General features: G+C 36.4%; 1 protein-coding gene across 4 annotated transcripts in view; it reads left to right on the forward strand.

The window, feature by feature from the left end:
* Window positions 1-15,318, forward strand: part of PDE4D (phosphodiesterase 4D) — a 391,310-nt gene that overhangs the window by 208,280 nt on the left and 167,712 nt on the right. The window contains exon 1 of one of the 4 annotated variants that reach the window (XM_062600698.1): window positions 6,512-6,606. The exons of the other annotated variants lie outside the window; for them this stretch is intronic. Within the exon in view, the coding sequence (XP_062456682.1) occupies window positions 6,518-6,606 (89 nt within the window). The 5' untranslated portion in view covers window positions 6,512-6,517. Of the gene's footprint in view, window positions 1-6,511; window positions 6,607-15,318 lie in introns of those variants that run through there. 4 annotated transcript variants of the gene reach the window in all.

Consider the following 15,318-nt stretch of genomic DNA (forward strand, 5'->3'; position numbering starts at 1 on the left):
TTTAGAAAGCAACATTTCAGTGTAGCTCTTACTTTTGCTCACTATCATTATGCTAGAACCACTGAGCCAATATATCTCTGAACTTACCCCATTAATCCTCCTGTTTTATTAAGAGATCCATTAACCTAACAGACAACTGCCGTTGTCCCTCTTTTGATCACTAGCTGAACTGTGGCTTGGTCAGAGGAACTGTTGGGTTGAATGACATATGTAAGGAGGAGTTACTATTTTAGATGTCACTGATCAAAGGGAGAGAACAGTTTTGTGATTTTGAACGCTAGAGGGCATGAAAGCATGTTCCAGAGGGACAGAAATCCTTTGCAAGTGCACATCTGAAATCACATAATTTTCATAGTCATGAAAACTGTGAGAAGATGGATTGGTTTACCAGTCACCTGCTAATTTTGCAGCTTTATGTGTTATTTTGATATGCTCTGAACATGATGTAACCAAAACCATCACACTGTAGTACTGTGCCATTTTTTATGTCAGTCAGGAAATCTTTGTTAAATTTGTTAAAACAAAAATTACCAGCATGACCTGCCATAACAAATGCTCTAATGTTCCTTTTGGATCTGCTCAGCTTTTAGGCTAACTTGTAGTGTGAAGCATGGCCTGCTTCTTTCATTCCTCATATATGAGTTGATTTGCATTAATTCCAATAGGATCATTATGATTTTTTTTAATGTAAAAATCTAAATAAAACTGTTCTCATCACCTTATATTGCAATTCTTATGTTAGGATTGTGCTATACCACTTAAGCTTCTAAAGATATGAATTACGAATAAAATTTTCCTTTTAATTTTTACAGACTTAAGGAAGAAAATTAACTGGACTAAATATACTGGAAAAATAATAGAAACAAAATATAATCTATCTTCACTATAATCCTTGTTTAAATCTAAGCTCTCTTAGCTACAACCTAACATGGTAGATACAATGTATATTATATAGATTCTAATTACATTAGAAGCATATATCAAGCAAGACTCAAATCCTTACTCAGGTCCTGATTTCCTTTTGGAATTAGGGCAGATCAACAAAGTTCCCTATTTCAGCTTCCATATTTGTTAAATGAGAAAAAAGTTTTTACCACCAGATGATTAATATGCTTTTTAGTAAGCTGAAGAAAAAAACCTAACTAATTGATACAGTTATTTAAAGTGATTTTTAATAAGATGTAGTTCCACGGATAAGATGTTCTCTTGAATACAAAATGTATAGTATGCCTGTTCTGTCAACTTCATTAGCAAAACCTTAGCCATCCTGGGAACCTCACATTTTAAGTCTGTGTTTATGCATTTTAGACAAAAGAATTAATCTCTGCTATTTTCTTGCAGACAGCACTTACATGTTTTTTCAGCATTTTAATCTGCCATTTAGTGCCTTTCTACCATATTCATTTTCATAGACTGCATTTTTCTTGTAGGATAAAGCGGCAACACAGTTTGCTTATTCTCTAGTGGATTGCTCCTGGGCAGGCCTAATGCCTTCCCTTTTGAATAAGATTTTGATTTTCTCATCCATATGTACGTAACATATACATTCCCATTTAAACTCAGAATTTACCTTTTCATATTGTATATTAACTCTGAACAACAGAGATTAACTTGCCTACAATCTCTGAAACCAATTGAATATCAGGGGAATTTTTAACTGTCACACGGACAAGTGAGACTGAGTTGCTAAGACTTTACGACTCAGACTTCCAGAATAGATTTCCTAAACTGTGTTGACAACATTAATTCTGTTTTCCTGTGCTGAGACATTAAAATGTGATCTTTATTTCCATCTTCTCAAAAAATCATTTAATGCTTTACAGGATGCAAACAAGATCTCTTGTATTTGTTAAAAGTAAATTTAGTAAATTAAAATGCAGACTATAAACTTATCTTGTTTCTTACACATTTTCTTTTAGATTTGCTAAAACAATTCTTTTTTCAGGTAAATGATTTCAATACTTTCCAGAGCTGTCCATTTTTGCCCTTGTCCTAAGGCAAGATTTCTCAAATTAGCTCTGATCTAAGCAGCTCTGATGCCACTTCTGTTGCAGTCAGCTAGAAGCAGAATGGGTTCTTGCCAAATAGTTCTTGAAATCCCATTAAAAACATAGATTGGAAGTGTTCAGGGCATGGATGGACTCTAATTCATGCTTCTCTGGCAGTTCTTTGAGGAATCCAGGCAATTGTTTAAGGTCCCCAGGAACAGCTAAAAGCTTTCCTAGGTAATTTGCTGAATATACACTTTGCTTATTTGTGAAATCCCCTTTCAATGACCCAGCTCCACACATGAATCAAAGGTGCCTGGTAATCATTTGCACGAGCTCTTCAGTTTCATTTGTACTAAAATTAGGTTTCTCCATGATTCTTGAGACAGTGTTTGTCCTTGAAATGTATTAGCATCCCTTGAAAAAATAAATGGATAAATTGAAGAGCTTTGATTTAAGCAATATTTTTAAAAATAACAACAATGCCTATTGGGATGGTAGAATTTTATTTTGTAAAATAATTCAGAAGATTATTTTTCAATACAGGTCATATATTGGAAAATTAGCAGTAACAAAAGCACTTCTATACCGTATGTTGTTTATTTTGACTACTTTTTGTAAGAAAATAGTTTCAACTGAGCTTTTACAGATTTTTGCAATTTATAACTTTTGCAACTGCAGAGAAATGTGCAGTGCTTGTGTAATGGCCATGTTTGAACATACAGTCATTTACCAAATGGTAACGTCTGCCCTTCGCAGGCTGTGTTAGTTGCCAGTGATTCAGAGATAAACCTTGCTCAGTAAAAGCTCGTTGTGCAGACTCTGTAACAAGCTTGGCAAGAGGCATTTCAATAGTGTTCTGCCTGGTCTAGCACCATCCTTTCCCATCCTCATGATCTGACCAAATTATTTTTGAGCTACGGTCTCTCCTGCATTTCTTGATGATATTTGTCATCTCTTCTAGGCAGTGTTTGTATGAATGTTTAAATGAAAGACCTATTTATTCAGACTGGTACATTTTTGACCCCGTGTCTTGCTCTCTGGCATTAATACTTTAATGTCTAGTCAAGAATTTCACACTTCTTTATCTCACATTTAGTGCTCCGTATGATTTACTTCCAACACAGACACACTCATTTTACTTTCTGAAGAAGAAGTTAGTGCTTCGTTGCATGAATTTAGCAGCAATGATCGAGCACCAGGCTTTCTCTTGCTTTAAATTTGCCACCATTATTTATCAATAATTTCCACAAAAGGGATGTGAGACGCCACAAATAGTTAATAACTATTAGACCAAACATTTCTTAAATGACTATCAAATGGAATTATTTTATAATCTGTAAGTTAGCACTGAAAAAAATTACATTAGCATAAAATTACTTTAAGAACAAAACTCAGGTGTTTTGTAATGGTTTTGGTACTTTTTAGCTTGCTTTTCTATTTACAGAATCAATGTGTTTGTGAGTGAGTCGTGCATGTGTATGCGTGTATATAGCCTGTATGATTTCAACAAAATGTAATCGGTACGCATCGTATGACCCAAAGTGTGGAGCTGGATCAGGAGAAGGGGGAGAAGTCCCTGAACGTACCATAGCCTCTAATAGATGAGCCCCTCTTGGCCACTGTCCCCTAAAGCTGCAGTTATTTGAGCTTGGGATACATTGAGAGGATTTTAGAGCAAAACTTTGGCCCTTTGAGTTCTAACATACTTCAGAATACGTTTGGGAAAGTGAACTGATTCTATATAGATGGTTATACTTATCACTGAACCTGTCTGAAACCAAATGCTACAATATTTGAACTGTTTAACTGACTAGCAAAAGAGTCTAATTCTAGGCTGAGTTAGTGTGTTCATTATTAATTTAAGTTTCATATTTTTAATTAAGAAAAATATTATTCTGTGTTTCACTTATGATAGCCTTTTCTGAAAACAAATAGCAATATTTTAGCTAATCAATCAAGAGTATGGTAAAAGAAATGCTTCCTTAATAGTTCTCTCATTGTAGGTCCTGTAAATCTTAAGCCATCTACAATAAAATAACATAGTGGTGCCGCTGGAAAACTAAGAGAGTAAAGCCAAAATCCCAATGCGTCAAAATTGTAAACACAAAACTGTGTAAAATGCCAAAGATATTGTGCAATAAATATTTATTAGAATTACGCATTTCTATAACAGGCCTGGATTATTACTGATGTGTAGCAATTGGTTTTCTCTCTTATATACAAAACTAGACTTATCCAGCTATTTTATTCCCAAAACACTGCCTTCAGATAACAGCTTCATGTCAAATCATTTTGTCTTCTTTGAGTGCCACTTCTCTGTACAAATTCAAGGAAAATAACAGCTATTTGGTCCTTGAATTTCCTTAAACACTGCATTTTGTCATGATACTATGATGACACTGCATGTCACTATATAGTGACATTAAGTGTTTTTGATATCAAGGTATAAATTTAGTCTGCAGTAATCTGATTGTAAGAAGCTTATTTCTATGACCTCATTGCAGTTGGCTGCGTTAGCAGGTTTAGTACAATAGTAAAAGAAGGGCAAGAGGAGAAAATGTAGTTAATAATAAATATGTTTGGTTCTGTTTTGTTCTGTAAGAACAAATATCAAATTATGCTGCTGTATTAATGTGTTGTACAAGCTCCTGTTTAGGAATAGAATGAAAAAAGAGATATACCTGGCAATATTATGTTATTCAGGATGTAATTACAAAAATGAAGACTGTCTCTGGTTTTGTTTCCTAGAAGAGAAGTATTGATTTTGGAAGTGTTCACATTCAATATTATTATTCACATATTTTTTGAGTGATCTCTATTAATCTTTCAAAACTTAAATGATACCATGATTGTGAAGATGAGTAATAGCTTGTGATAGCCAGAAAGCTGCTTAGTAAGCACTGTTTTTGGAGTTAGCAAAATTCTGTTCCTGTGGAAATGAGATGCAGTATTATTATAATTGAATTATAATAGATATTCTTTAAACTGCTCAAGAATAATGTGACTTTCATTCTGGAAACAGTGATTGCACCTGTGAATCCCACGTATGCAAGTCTTATTTCATGGTGTGAAGAGGTTACTGTCAGTTGGTAGTTTATTTTTCAGTGTAGCATAGCTCGTGATAGCTCCAAAGAGCAAAATAAACTCATTAGAGTGTATCTGTGTTTTTCTGCACAGTGTATTTTCTCACAGTACCCTTTACCGTGAAAACAGTGCACTTCAGATAAGTAGTTGATCCTTGTAATTTATCCCTGGGAATTTGTCTTCCTAGCTCTCCGGCCTTTTCCAGTACAGCCCTTAGTATTCCTAAATTTTAATTTTCACCCTTTCTCTGCGTAAATACTCAGTGTCTTCTCTCTCATCTTTCTTACGGGTAAGGACGTCTGCATTAGATTTATTTCAAAGATCGTCTGAATTCTGCTGGGAAACCCTAGTCACATTCGGAGGTGGCTGAGGAAATTCTCGCGACCCCGCTGGGTCGGCGGCAGAATCGTATTGTAGGTCCTTGTCCACGGTCACGGCTGCTGGCCCCGGGCTGAAACAACTGCAAGGAATCCTTGGCGCCTGAATTAAAAACAAAAGACACCCAACAAGAAAAAGAGGAGACAGAATCTGAAAATAACAGTTCTTTAGAATTCAGAATGACCCTAGCGAGCAGGAAACTGAGTTTAGTTGTCAAAGTCATTGACTGTAATTCAGTAAGAGAAGTGATGTTGTCTTTGAGAAAAGCTGCCAAGAGGCCTGAAAATTATCTACCAGTCTGAGACTTATTTTCTTAGAGTGGCTGATCTCTCACAGATGATTAAGCCCTTTCAGAAAAGCTACTTAATGGCATAAATTGATTCCTGTTAGAAACTGTGAGGAAGGAAGACGCACTTGAATAGAGTTAAGAATTTAACAATGAGGCAATTTAGGGGTTTGAGGACTGTGTTCAGCATCGGTTTCATCCCCTGCTCACCGCCTCCTGCCTCCTTACGGTGCTGGAAGGAGATGGGCGCTGGGGTGCGGGTTTGGGTTGTGAGTTTTTGTTTGCCATTTTATTTTTTCCGTGTGCTCCTTATCTCCCTGATGCCAGCCTAAACAGGCTGTTCAGGTAGAGTCCGTAGAAAAAATCCTGTCAGCAGACGGCTGGGGTTTGAAGGCCCTTGTTTGAGCGGGGAAGGATCGGAGCAGGAGCAGCAGCTATTTGTGCTCTGCCTTACTTGTGCACTTCTGTGCTCTTTAATGGCTGCTCTGGTTATCCAAGGTTTACCATAACAGCTCTCGCTTGAATAATGAGATAAGAGCCCTGGATATAGGAAATGTTCATGCAAAGGGCAAGTCTCATGCGGCAGGAAATCCTAGTTATCCCTTCTAGTCTGTGCTCTCAGCCAGCCACATCTCTGCCAAAGCATACCATAGGAAAAGGACATTCCCGTACACAGTTACAAGTGCTTCATGGTTAGTGCAGGGCACCTCCAGCACAGCCACCCTGCTTCCCCTCTGAGAAACACGTTTTTCAGTCAGTTTTAGAATTAACTTTGCCAATGGCCTTTCTGTGGGATCCTTTTGGAGTCTATGTCCCTCGTCCGTCTCCAAGAAATACAATGAGATTTCGCTTTTTGAAGTCCTACAGGTATCTCTTATAATGGCTTATGGTGTACTAGACATTAATAAGAAATTGCATCTGTGGTTCTTTATAATTCTTTTATAGGATTACTGTGTATAAAAGTTTGGAAATGTCTGGTGTTAATTGTGACTCCCACTATTTCACTGAGCTCATGAAGGCTTTGTGGCACGTGTATCTTAGGAAAATAGTGTTTCTGTGCAGTTGCAGCATAACAAATGACTACAGCAGTTTATGAAACTGAACTTTTGAAAAAATAATCATTCTGAATTTTTTCACATTCAAAGTCTGAGGAAAAAGTGGATTAATATTTACATTAGTGTACTTATAAAAGTACTAAATTTAGGTACTTATAAATGTGATTGCTGAATTAATTTTTAAAGTTGAGGGGCTTTGGTTGATTTGCATAACTATACTATCATGTTTGTTAAATATTTTTCTATTCAACCTGTAAAAATCATGAGAAAAATATGCAGGTTCTGTTTTTTTCTAACTATAACCAGTATTTCTTGTATTACTTTCTACAATAACTGTAGTAATTATTGTAGTTATTGTTTTCCGAATTTCTTGCTTTCATCTATAATAGATGCAATAGGGATATACAATTCTTAACAAAGAAAATATCCTCTCATTTTTATATAACACTTTGAAGTGTTTTGATTTATTGCATATCATCTTAATGATAGCAATTTAATATTCATTGATGCAATAGTCACATTTCTTTGCACATGTGCACAATATCAAGTGCCCAAGAAACTAAAAGCTTTACATAAGATTATCAACAGTAAACACTGTCTATGTATATACTCTCAAAATACTAGCTAGGTGCAGTCTAACTTCTCTCAGTGTTTTCTTTTGCAAAGGCTAGGTTGTTTATGCACAGGGAGCTATTTTTATCACAGTAAAATAATATAAATAAATAAATATTAAAATAGAGAATATATGTTTACTTAGTAATTGCTATAGTTTTTAAAAGTTCAAAACTGAATCACATAGTTCAGTTAACACATTCTCAAGGCCATAAACCAATCTTTATATCATAATTAAAATTTTTTTAACAAAGATTTTTAAAATATTTTAAATCAGTCAAATTTCCTTTATGAACTATCTATGTTAGAGATGCAAAAGGAAAAATATTTCAAGAAGCATGTTAATATATGCTCTTATCTGATCTTTTTGAAGGTTAACTAGTGTAAATATGGCACATTGTCTAGTCTGACAAACTGAAAACATCCTTAAAAGTGGTTAATAAAATGAAAAACAGGAAAACCTTTCCTAAGCTCAAGAGGTATGACTAAATTATGCTTTACCACAGAGAAGGTGTTATATGTATTTTTCAAGAGCTTTAAAGAATTATCATGAGGTAGTGAATTGAAGATAACTTTATAAAAACTGAGGCATAATTGTATTATTGAATGTCAGTCATCTGTGTTATTATTTAATATAACCATGAGTTTTGACTAAAAAGATTATTAAAAATCCGCAGTATACATATTGCCATGTCACTGCCATAGCTCCATTCACACTGTAGGTTATATTTAGAAATCTACTACAAAATTTTACAGTACAAGGTCCCTATGTAATTTAATAACTTTGTTTATGTCAACTGACAGTTTTGCTCACGTCACTGAACTATCTGATGTCAAGGGGCTTTGGTTTCTAAAGCTAAATGCTAGATAGTAATGTCCAGTCTTTCCATGATGAACATCGTTTAGCAAACCATGCTGTTCTACTTCATAATCTTAATTTAAGATATGAATGCTTTTAAAACTTCTTCTGTTACAATTTGGGCAAAACAAAGAATTTCAACTGTGGGATACTCCGAATGCAGTGTAATATATCTCCTTTAGGGGCGATGCCATTATACAGCGGTGCATTCTCCTGGCCAGATGGTGATTGAGGTTTCTTTTTCACTGGTGAGCAAGTGCTGGGACAAACGTGCTTTACATGTCTTTCAAAAAGTGGTGGGACAACTGGGCAAATAAAAGTTTCCTCAGAGACTGAGCAAAAAATATGGCTTGAGGCAATGGAATTTCTTTGCAGAGAGTTAGAATGAAATGCTGTCAGTCAAAGGTCCTCTTCCTCTTCACTTTCCATCAAATAAAACCATAGCTTAAAGCCTAAACAACTGTACCGAGCCACAACAAACAGCAGGAAAGCAGGCAAATAATTGTAGATAGATTCAGGTATGATTCACTATATCCTACATATGCAACTATTCACAGCATTAGATTTAATGCTTTGGCCAGGATCAGGTGTTTTACGGATAAAGAAACACAGGAGACCACAAAACCATTTCATGATTTCAGTATATTTTTTTTCAAGGTGGGAAAAGAGGAGGGTTGCTTAGTTTTGTTTCCTGGCTGATCTGAAAGGAAATAGTGTATCTCTGCCCATTCTCCTTTCTGGCAGCTATACATTCTTCTATTCTAATACAAGCAAAGAATTTATATGTCTTTATTATATTTTTAGGACTCAAAAAAGTACCTTTTTTCGGTTTTGAGTCTTTCTAAACTGAAGCACACCTCATTTCCTGAAATACGGACAGGAATCCTGTTTCATGACGTGTTTAGCTTTGTTCAGGAAAACACCACCAGATATGACTGTAAAAAGTTACTATAACACAAAACACACAAACTTACCATAACACAAGTTGGAGTCTGCCCAGGCTTATGCAATAGCGTGAAGAATGGATGTAGACAGAAGCCTTCTTCATGACCTGTAAATCCTATCACACATAGATGAAACAAACTGAAACACCCATCAAAATTTTGTACATGTCGTCAAGATATTCTTATATGAATAAGAATATGTTATGTGATACTTGAGCCTGCTAGAAATTAAATGCTCACACCTCCCACTGACTTAATGACAGGTCCTCAGGGCTACTTTGGAGATTCTCCACAGGCAGCAGGATCTACCCTGGTGATCTGGCCAATCATTAAATTTTATTTCGTAATGAAGGACTTACGAGTACCTCTGAGTGAAAATTTGCTGAGTAAAAACTGTTTGTGTTGCATATGACAATTCTGTAGCCCCCAAGAAGCAGCTTATTATGGAGAAAGGATGCTGGCAATAGTATGCATTAAATCTAATAATCAAAGAAATAATGCTTGTTAACCAATGCTAGGTCAGCATTGCATCTGCTTTTAATGAGCTATGAAGGTACGCTTCCTGAGACTCAGGCATCACGAAACTTTCTTCTTCCTATGGAAAATAAAGAAGGCTTCTTTGTTGTTTTATGTGAGCGGCTTTTGTTCCTTTCCCTGCTTTCTGTTTTTCTTCCTTGGCTGCCATCTGGCACATTTCCCTGGACTGGAGGAGTGGTCATGTGGCTGGAGCTGCTGCCAGCAGCAGGTCTGCAGCCAGCTGCTCGGGGCCTTGTAGGCAAGGAGGACAGTGCCTCCTGCCAGGGCTGAGCTGCCCACTGCTGCCCACTCGGGAGCAGGGCTGGAAAGTGGAATCTCTCTCTCAAACAGCAATTTTCAGGAATCCCTGCTCTGAGGGGATTTCTTAATGATGTCTAAGCTTTTTTAGTGAGCAGAGTGCAATATTCTAACTTTTTTTTTTTTTTTTTTTTTTTTTTTTTTAAGCCTTATAATGAAATTGGAATAGAAAGCAGATTAAAGTTACTGGTCTATTTTTTGTTTATCAGGGATTAGAGTCCCTAATGTTAGATATGCTGGAACTAGTGTGGTTCTTTTTGGCTAGTGATTAAGCATTGTCTGGGAAATAAAATGTTAGAATATGTAAGTGTGGACTCTTTCTAGCTAGCATGAGTCACATAGTTGATTCATATTTATCTCAGAAGTCATGTAATTCAGAGTATGCTTTATCACTATTAAAATGGTGTTTTGAGTCTATCTCAGATTTGCTTTAGACAAATCTGCATGCCAAAATGCCATCGCGTCCAAATCAGACAAGTAGGTTAATCTGAAATCTTAGGAGAAGTATAAAAAGTAGCAAGGCTACTATTGCTGGTCAGGTTAAGTAGCGTAGGAAGGTAAGTGAATCGTACTTCACTCTTGGTATCCCTACAGACTTACGACTTCTACAAAACAATGTTGGTGTTCCAGATTAAGCCAGGAGTAGACATTACAATATTTTAGGATGCAGAAAAAGATTACACTAGCCAAAAACATCAGGAAATATTCAGTTTGATTTACAAAGTTTAAGATGTCCATGGATATTTATATTAATGTCAAGGCTATTTGACTTGTGATTCCCTGATGTATAACAAATGCTAGAAGCACTATAAATAGATCTAGCATCCAATCTGATACTCAATACATCAGGAACAAGCTGACGTTAGTTCAGCATGTACCATGTCAAAATGTTGTAATTAATTTCTAAATACTGGATTAAACAAAACTGGTAGAGGGAGTAACAGACTAATGCTTATTTTATGCTATGTAGAATATTTTTATGTCCATTGTAGATCTAAATAAATCATTTTTATTACAATTTGGGAAATTGAAAACCTGGGATTTCTTGTTGGAGATCAGACATGTCTATTAGAACTTGTAAATACAATTTATACCTGAGCCCTCAGAATGACTAATATCTGCAGCTCATTTAGCGTTTCAGCTGTCTCTATGAAAGCAGTATGTGAGTGTTAACAGAGAACATTCTGCAGTATGCCAAAAGGAAATACAAGGCTCTAATGTGCCTTTCTTCATAAAGCAAAAAAGAAAAAAGGTAACGAAGAGGAGAAAAATAGAAGGGAGTCCTGCCCACGAAGAAGGTCTGGCACACGCACCGGTCTGGCGTCCTTAACAATGGGGCACTGTTATATTTGATCGCCGGGGTGGTCCGTGCCGTCAAATCCAGTTCCCGGTCTGTGGCGGCAGCGGCAGCAAATGTTTGAGAAAGGAGTAAGAAACTTGATGTTTGCATATAATCTTCCCTGAGGGAAAATTTCCTCCTAATCCTCAGCGATTCCCTAAAGAATAAATATTCTTGAACTCTCTTTACTGTATGTATTGCTTACTCTGTTAAGTCTAGATTATTTATTCATACAAAGTTTTTTTTAATGATGTAAAATTTTTGACTTCAGCAGTATCTTTTGACACTCACTTCCATAAGTGAACACTATGTTGTGGGCATAAGAGTGTTCTTATTCTTCTTCCATCTTTTGTCTTTTCAATGCTTTAAAAAGTATCTTGAGCTTACGCTGTTAAAAGTGTTAATCCAACAGCTCTATATTCTTTGTTATTTTGAAAATTTATGTAATAACCACTCCTGTTCACCAGCTTTCTAAGTAATCCAAAATTTTACTGCCTCTTTGTCACGCAGAAGATTTTTTATGTTGTGGATCTCTTAACCCCTTCTCCTCTTGCAATGTTCCTTTTAATGTTGATTGAATAGAAGTAACGCCAGAGCTTCTAATGAGGACGTATGTTCTAGATAAATTATAATATTCCTATTAACATGGAAATATAATTTTAGTAATATGTCCCTTATAACATTTCCATTGTATATCTCGTTTCTGATATAGTTTAATAGATGCTGGTTAACTAATTTTGAGTACTGAGCAATAACTTCTCATTCCACTGAATACCTGCTACTCTCTGTATTGGCCAGACTAGATAATTTGTGTTTTTAATCCTACTGGAATATTGTCACTTCTATTATTTTTCTCTTGTTGTTTCATGTCTGCCCATTTTCCTCTCTCTGAGCGAGTGTATAAAGACATGGTATTGAGTGAAGGCAACAGGAAACACTGTAGGAAATGGAATTCCAATCCTGCTGGAAATTTTGCATTTCTAAAAGAAAAAAAATCCCTCATAATGAATAGTCAATTGTAGACAATTTTCCATGGGAACATTTCTGTTTTAAGATAATAAAATATAAAATGTGGTTTAGGGTTTTTTTTTAGCCTTTTTTCTTCAGAATTCCTGACTCCCTAGGAGGTTAGAGAGTCCTTCAAGGAAGCTGCCAAAATATGGGCAACCTTAGAAATCAGAAGTCTCAGAAGCAGTAGGAGACAGATGTTTTCCCTCACCATTGTACAACAGTTGGTCATTAATATATGTGTGTGTCTCTGTGTATATATGCATATATGTATATATATGTATATACACGTACTTTATTCTACATTAGAATGAGCAAACATTCAAAAGCTGATCAGGAAGAAACTAAATACACCATTATTGTTTATCCACATGGATTCTGTTTTCCTTTTTTTTCCTTTCTTTTTAAATTTTATTTTAGCTTTGCAATATTTCCAGTCAATCAGTAGTCAGCTCTTTAGAGGCTTAGCTTTCACAGGCTTTGTACAGATTTCAGGTGAAGCTGTAAAAGCACAGCGACCACCAGAACAGACAAAAGGGAAGTCTAAGACTATCTATCCTCTCTCCCAGATAGAATCAGATAAGCTCCTGTTAACACTAGCTGAAATTTTTTACAAATATCCTGTGAAGAAACCTAAAATGGAAGAAACTATTTAAGTGGGGATATAACTCTCCATATGGAGAGGCCTCTCTTTTTTTTATATATTTTTTTTCTGGGTAGAACAGAGATAGATGAAACAAAAAGCCAAATATAATAAAGAAAAATATGAACTCAGGCTTGAGCTACGTATGTATTTCTGTAATATACCTTTTGAGATGGACTATGAATTTAATGCAAGCCACAGCTGCTGTAAAGTGAGTTGTGGAAGACATTTCAGTGTCCTCATGACAATTCATCTAGAGGCATCTTTTCCTTCCCAGGCACCAGTATGCACACATGGCCCTTTTTGCTGATAAAAGCTGGAACAGAAGCACCAGCAGCTATCAAAAGCCCATGGGCACACTGACACTCATTGATGACCTGCTTTTCAATTACTTTGTCAGAAATTATATTTGGCCCTGATCAGATCTGCTCTAAGGAGTGTCTCAACCACAGAAAAAAACCACAGAGTTCACACTCTGTGGGTATCTTTGCCAATTTCTTAAATGGTGAATTGTCTAATTCTCTCTATGACAATTTTAGGTTTACTGAGCAGCACGGAGGCTGGCTGGCTGGCTGGATAGCTGAAGCTTTCATCCCTTCCAAAGCATAGTGCATGCCTAGGGAATAGTACATCAGCTTTTTTCATATTAGAAACACTCTCTTTTGTTCAATTTAAAGCTCTTGTGATAAACCTATATGTGGCAATACACGGGTATTATAATCACCAATTAAAATACTGCAAATGCAGCAGAATACACTGCTCAGACAGCTCTGGTGTAAGGCGTTAAGTAATACTAAGGCAGAAATATGAGAATGATGAGATTTCTAACCTTAATTTATATGACACTAGTGGGTGCTGGATTTTTTCCTATTTTTATGTGGTTTTCTTAAATGTGTGAAATGCATTTCAACTTCTAATGGAATCTCTAGGTGACCATCCAATTAAATAATTTTCCCTTGCTCTTTGCTCCTCTTACTCAAAAAATGAAAAGAAAGTGGAAAAGAATGTTGTCATGTGAACATTAAATAGGAAAAGCAGAGAAGAAGTCAGCTGTTCTAACCAGCAAAGCTCATCCATTTTATTTCATGCTCTGGAAGCCAAGCCAAATGTTTCAACATCCTTTCCACTCTATTGAAGCTGGGACAGAAAAGTCAGAAAAAAGTGATCATTTAAAGACTGAGGAGTTAGGCTTCCTGGTAACAGAGAAGAAAATTAATTCTCTTCTGAGCACTAAATAGGGAAAAGACTCCCATGAATTTTCCATGAGATGTTTAGAAGTGAGAGGTTACTGAAGAGAAGCATTGTTCTGTTGAACTTGAAAACCAAGAACTGGTTTTCCATATACACTGGCATATATGGTTAATCATGTAGGTCTTCTGAATAACACTGATTTTTGCAGATACCTTTCTATTTATTTCCAATAGAAAAAATAAAGTTAGAAATTAATGTCAAGTTTTTTTAATATTAATCCCAGCATCCAGATGATTCCCTTAATCAATGAAACTTACGGTTTCAGTGAGGCTGTAAGTTGGATATCATATTTGTTCCTTGTTCCTCTTAGTTAAAGTCCTTGTTTGATCTCTCTTCCCTCTACCACAGCCCAAAGTCTATTGAAACATGGCATATTTTGAGGCTTATCTGACTTCGGCATAAAAATACATCTTATTCTGGTTTCTGATGAACCTTGCTTAGGATCATAAAAAAACAGAAGGAAATCTATCCAGAGTGGTTTTACAATGCATGTTGGAGAAAAAGTTAACTATGAGCCAGCAATGTGCCCTTGTGGCCAAGAAAGCCAATCGTATCCTGGGCTGCATGAGGAAGAGTGTTGCCAGCAGGTCGAGGGAGCTGATCCTTCCCCTCTGGGAATCCCCTCCAGGGTTAGGATCCTTCCCCCTAACCCTGGTTAGGCCACATCTGGAGCACTGTGTCCAATTCTGGGCTCCCCAGTAAAAGAGAGAAATGGAGCTACTGGAGTGAGTCCGGCACAGGGCTGCAAAGATGATTAGGGGACAGGAGCATGTATTTTATGAGCAAAGGCTGAGAGATCTGGGCCTGTTCAGCCTGGAGAATATGGAGAGGGAATCTTATCAATGTATACAAATATCTTAAGGGAGGGTGTCAAGAGGATAGGACCAGACTCTTTTCAGTGGTGCCCAGTGAGAGGACAAGAGGCAGCAGGCACAACACAGGAAGTTCCATCTGAATATGAGGAAAGATTTCTTTACTGTGAGAATGAACAGGTTGCCCAGAGAGGTTGTGGAGTCTCCTTCTCTGGACATACT

The sequence above is a fragment of the Rhea pennata genome, chromosome Z, assembly GCF_028389875.1.
Source record: "Rhea pennata isolate bPtePen1 chromosome Z, bPtePen1.pri, whole genome shotgun sequence".
Classification (NCBI taxonomy): Eukaryota; Metazoa; Chordata; class Aves; order Rheiformes; family Rheidae; genus Rhea; species Rhea pennata.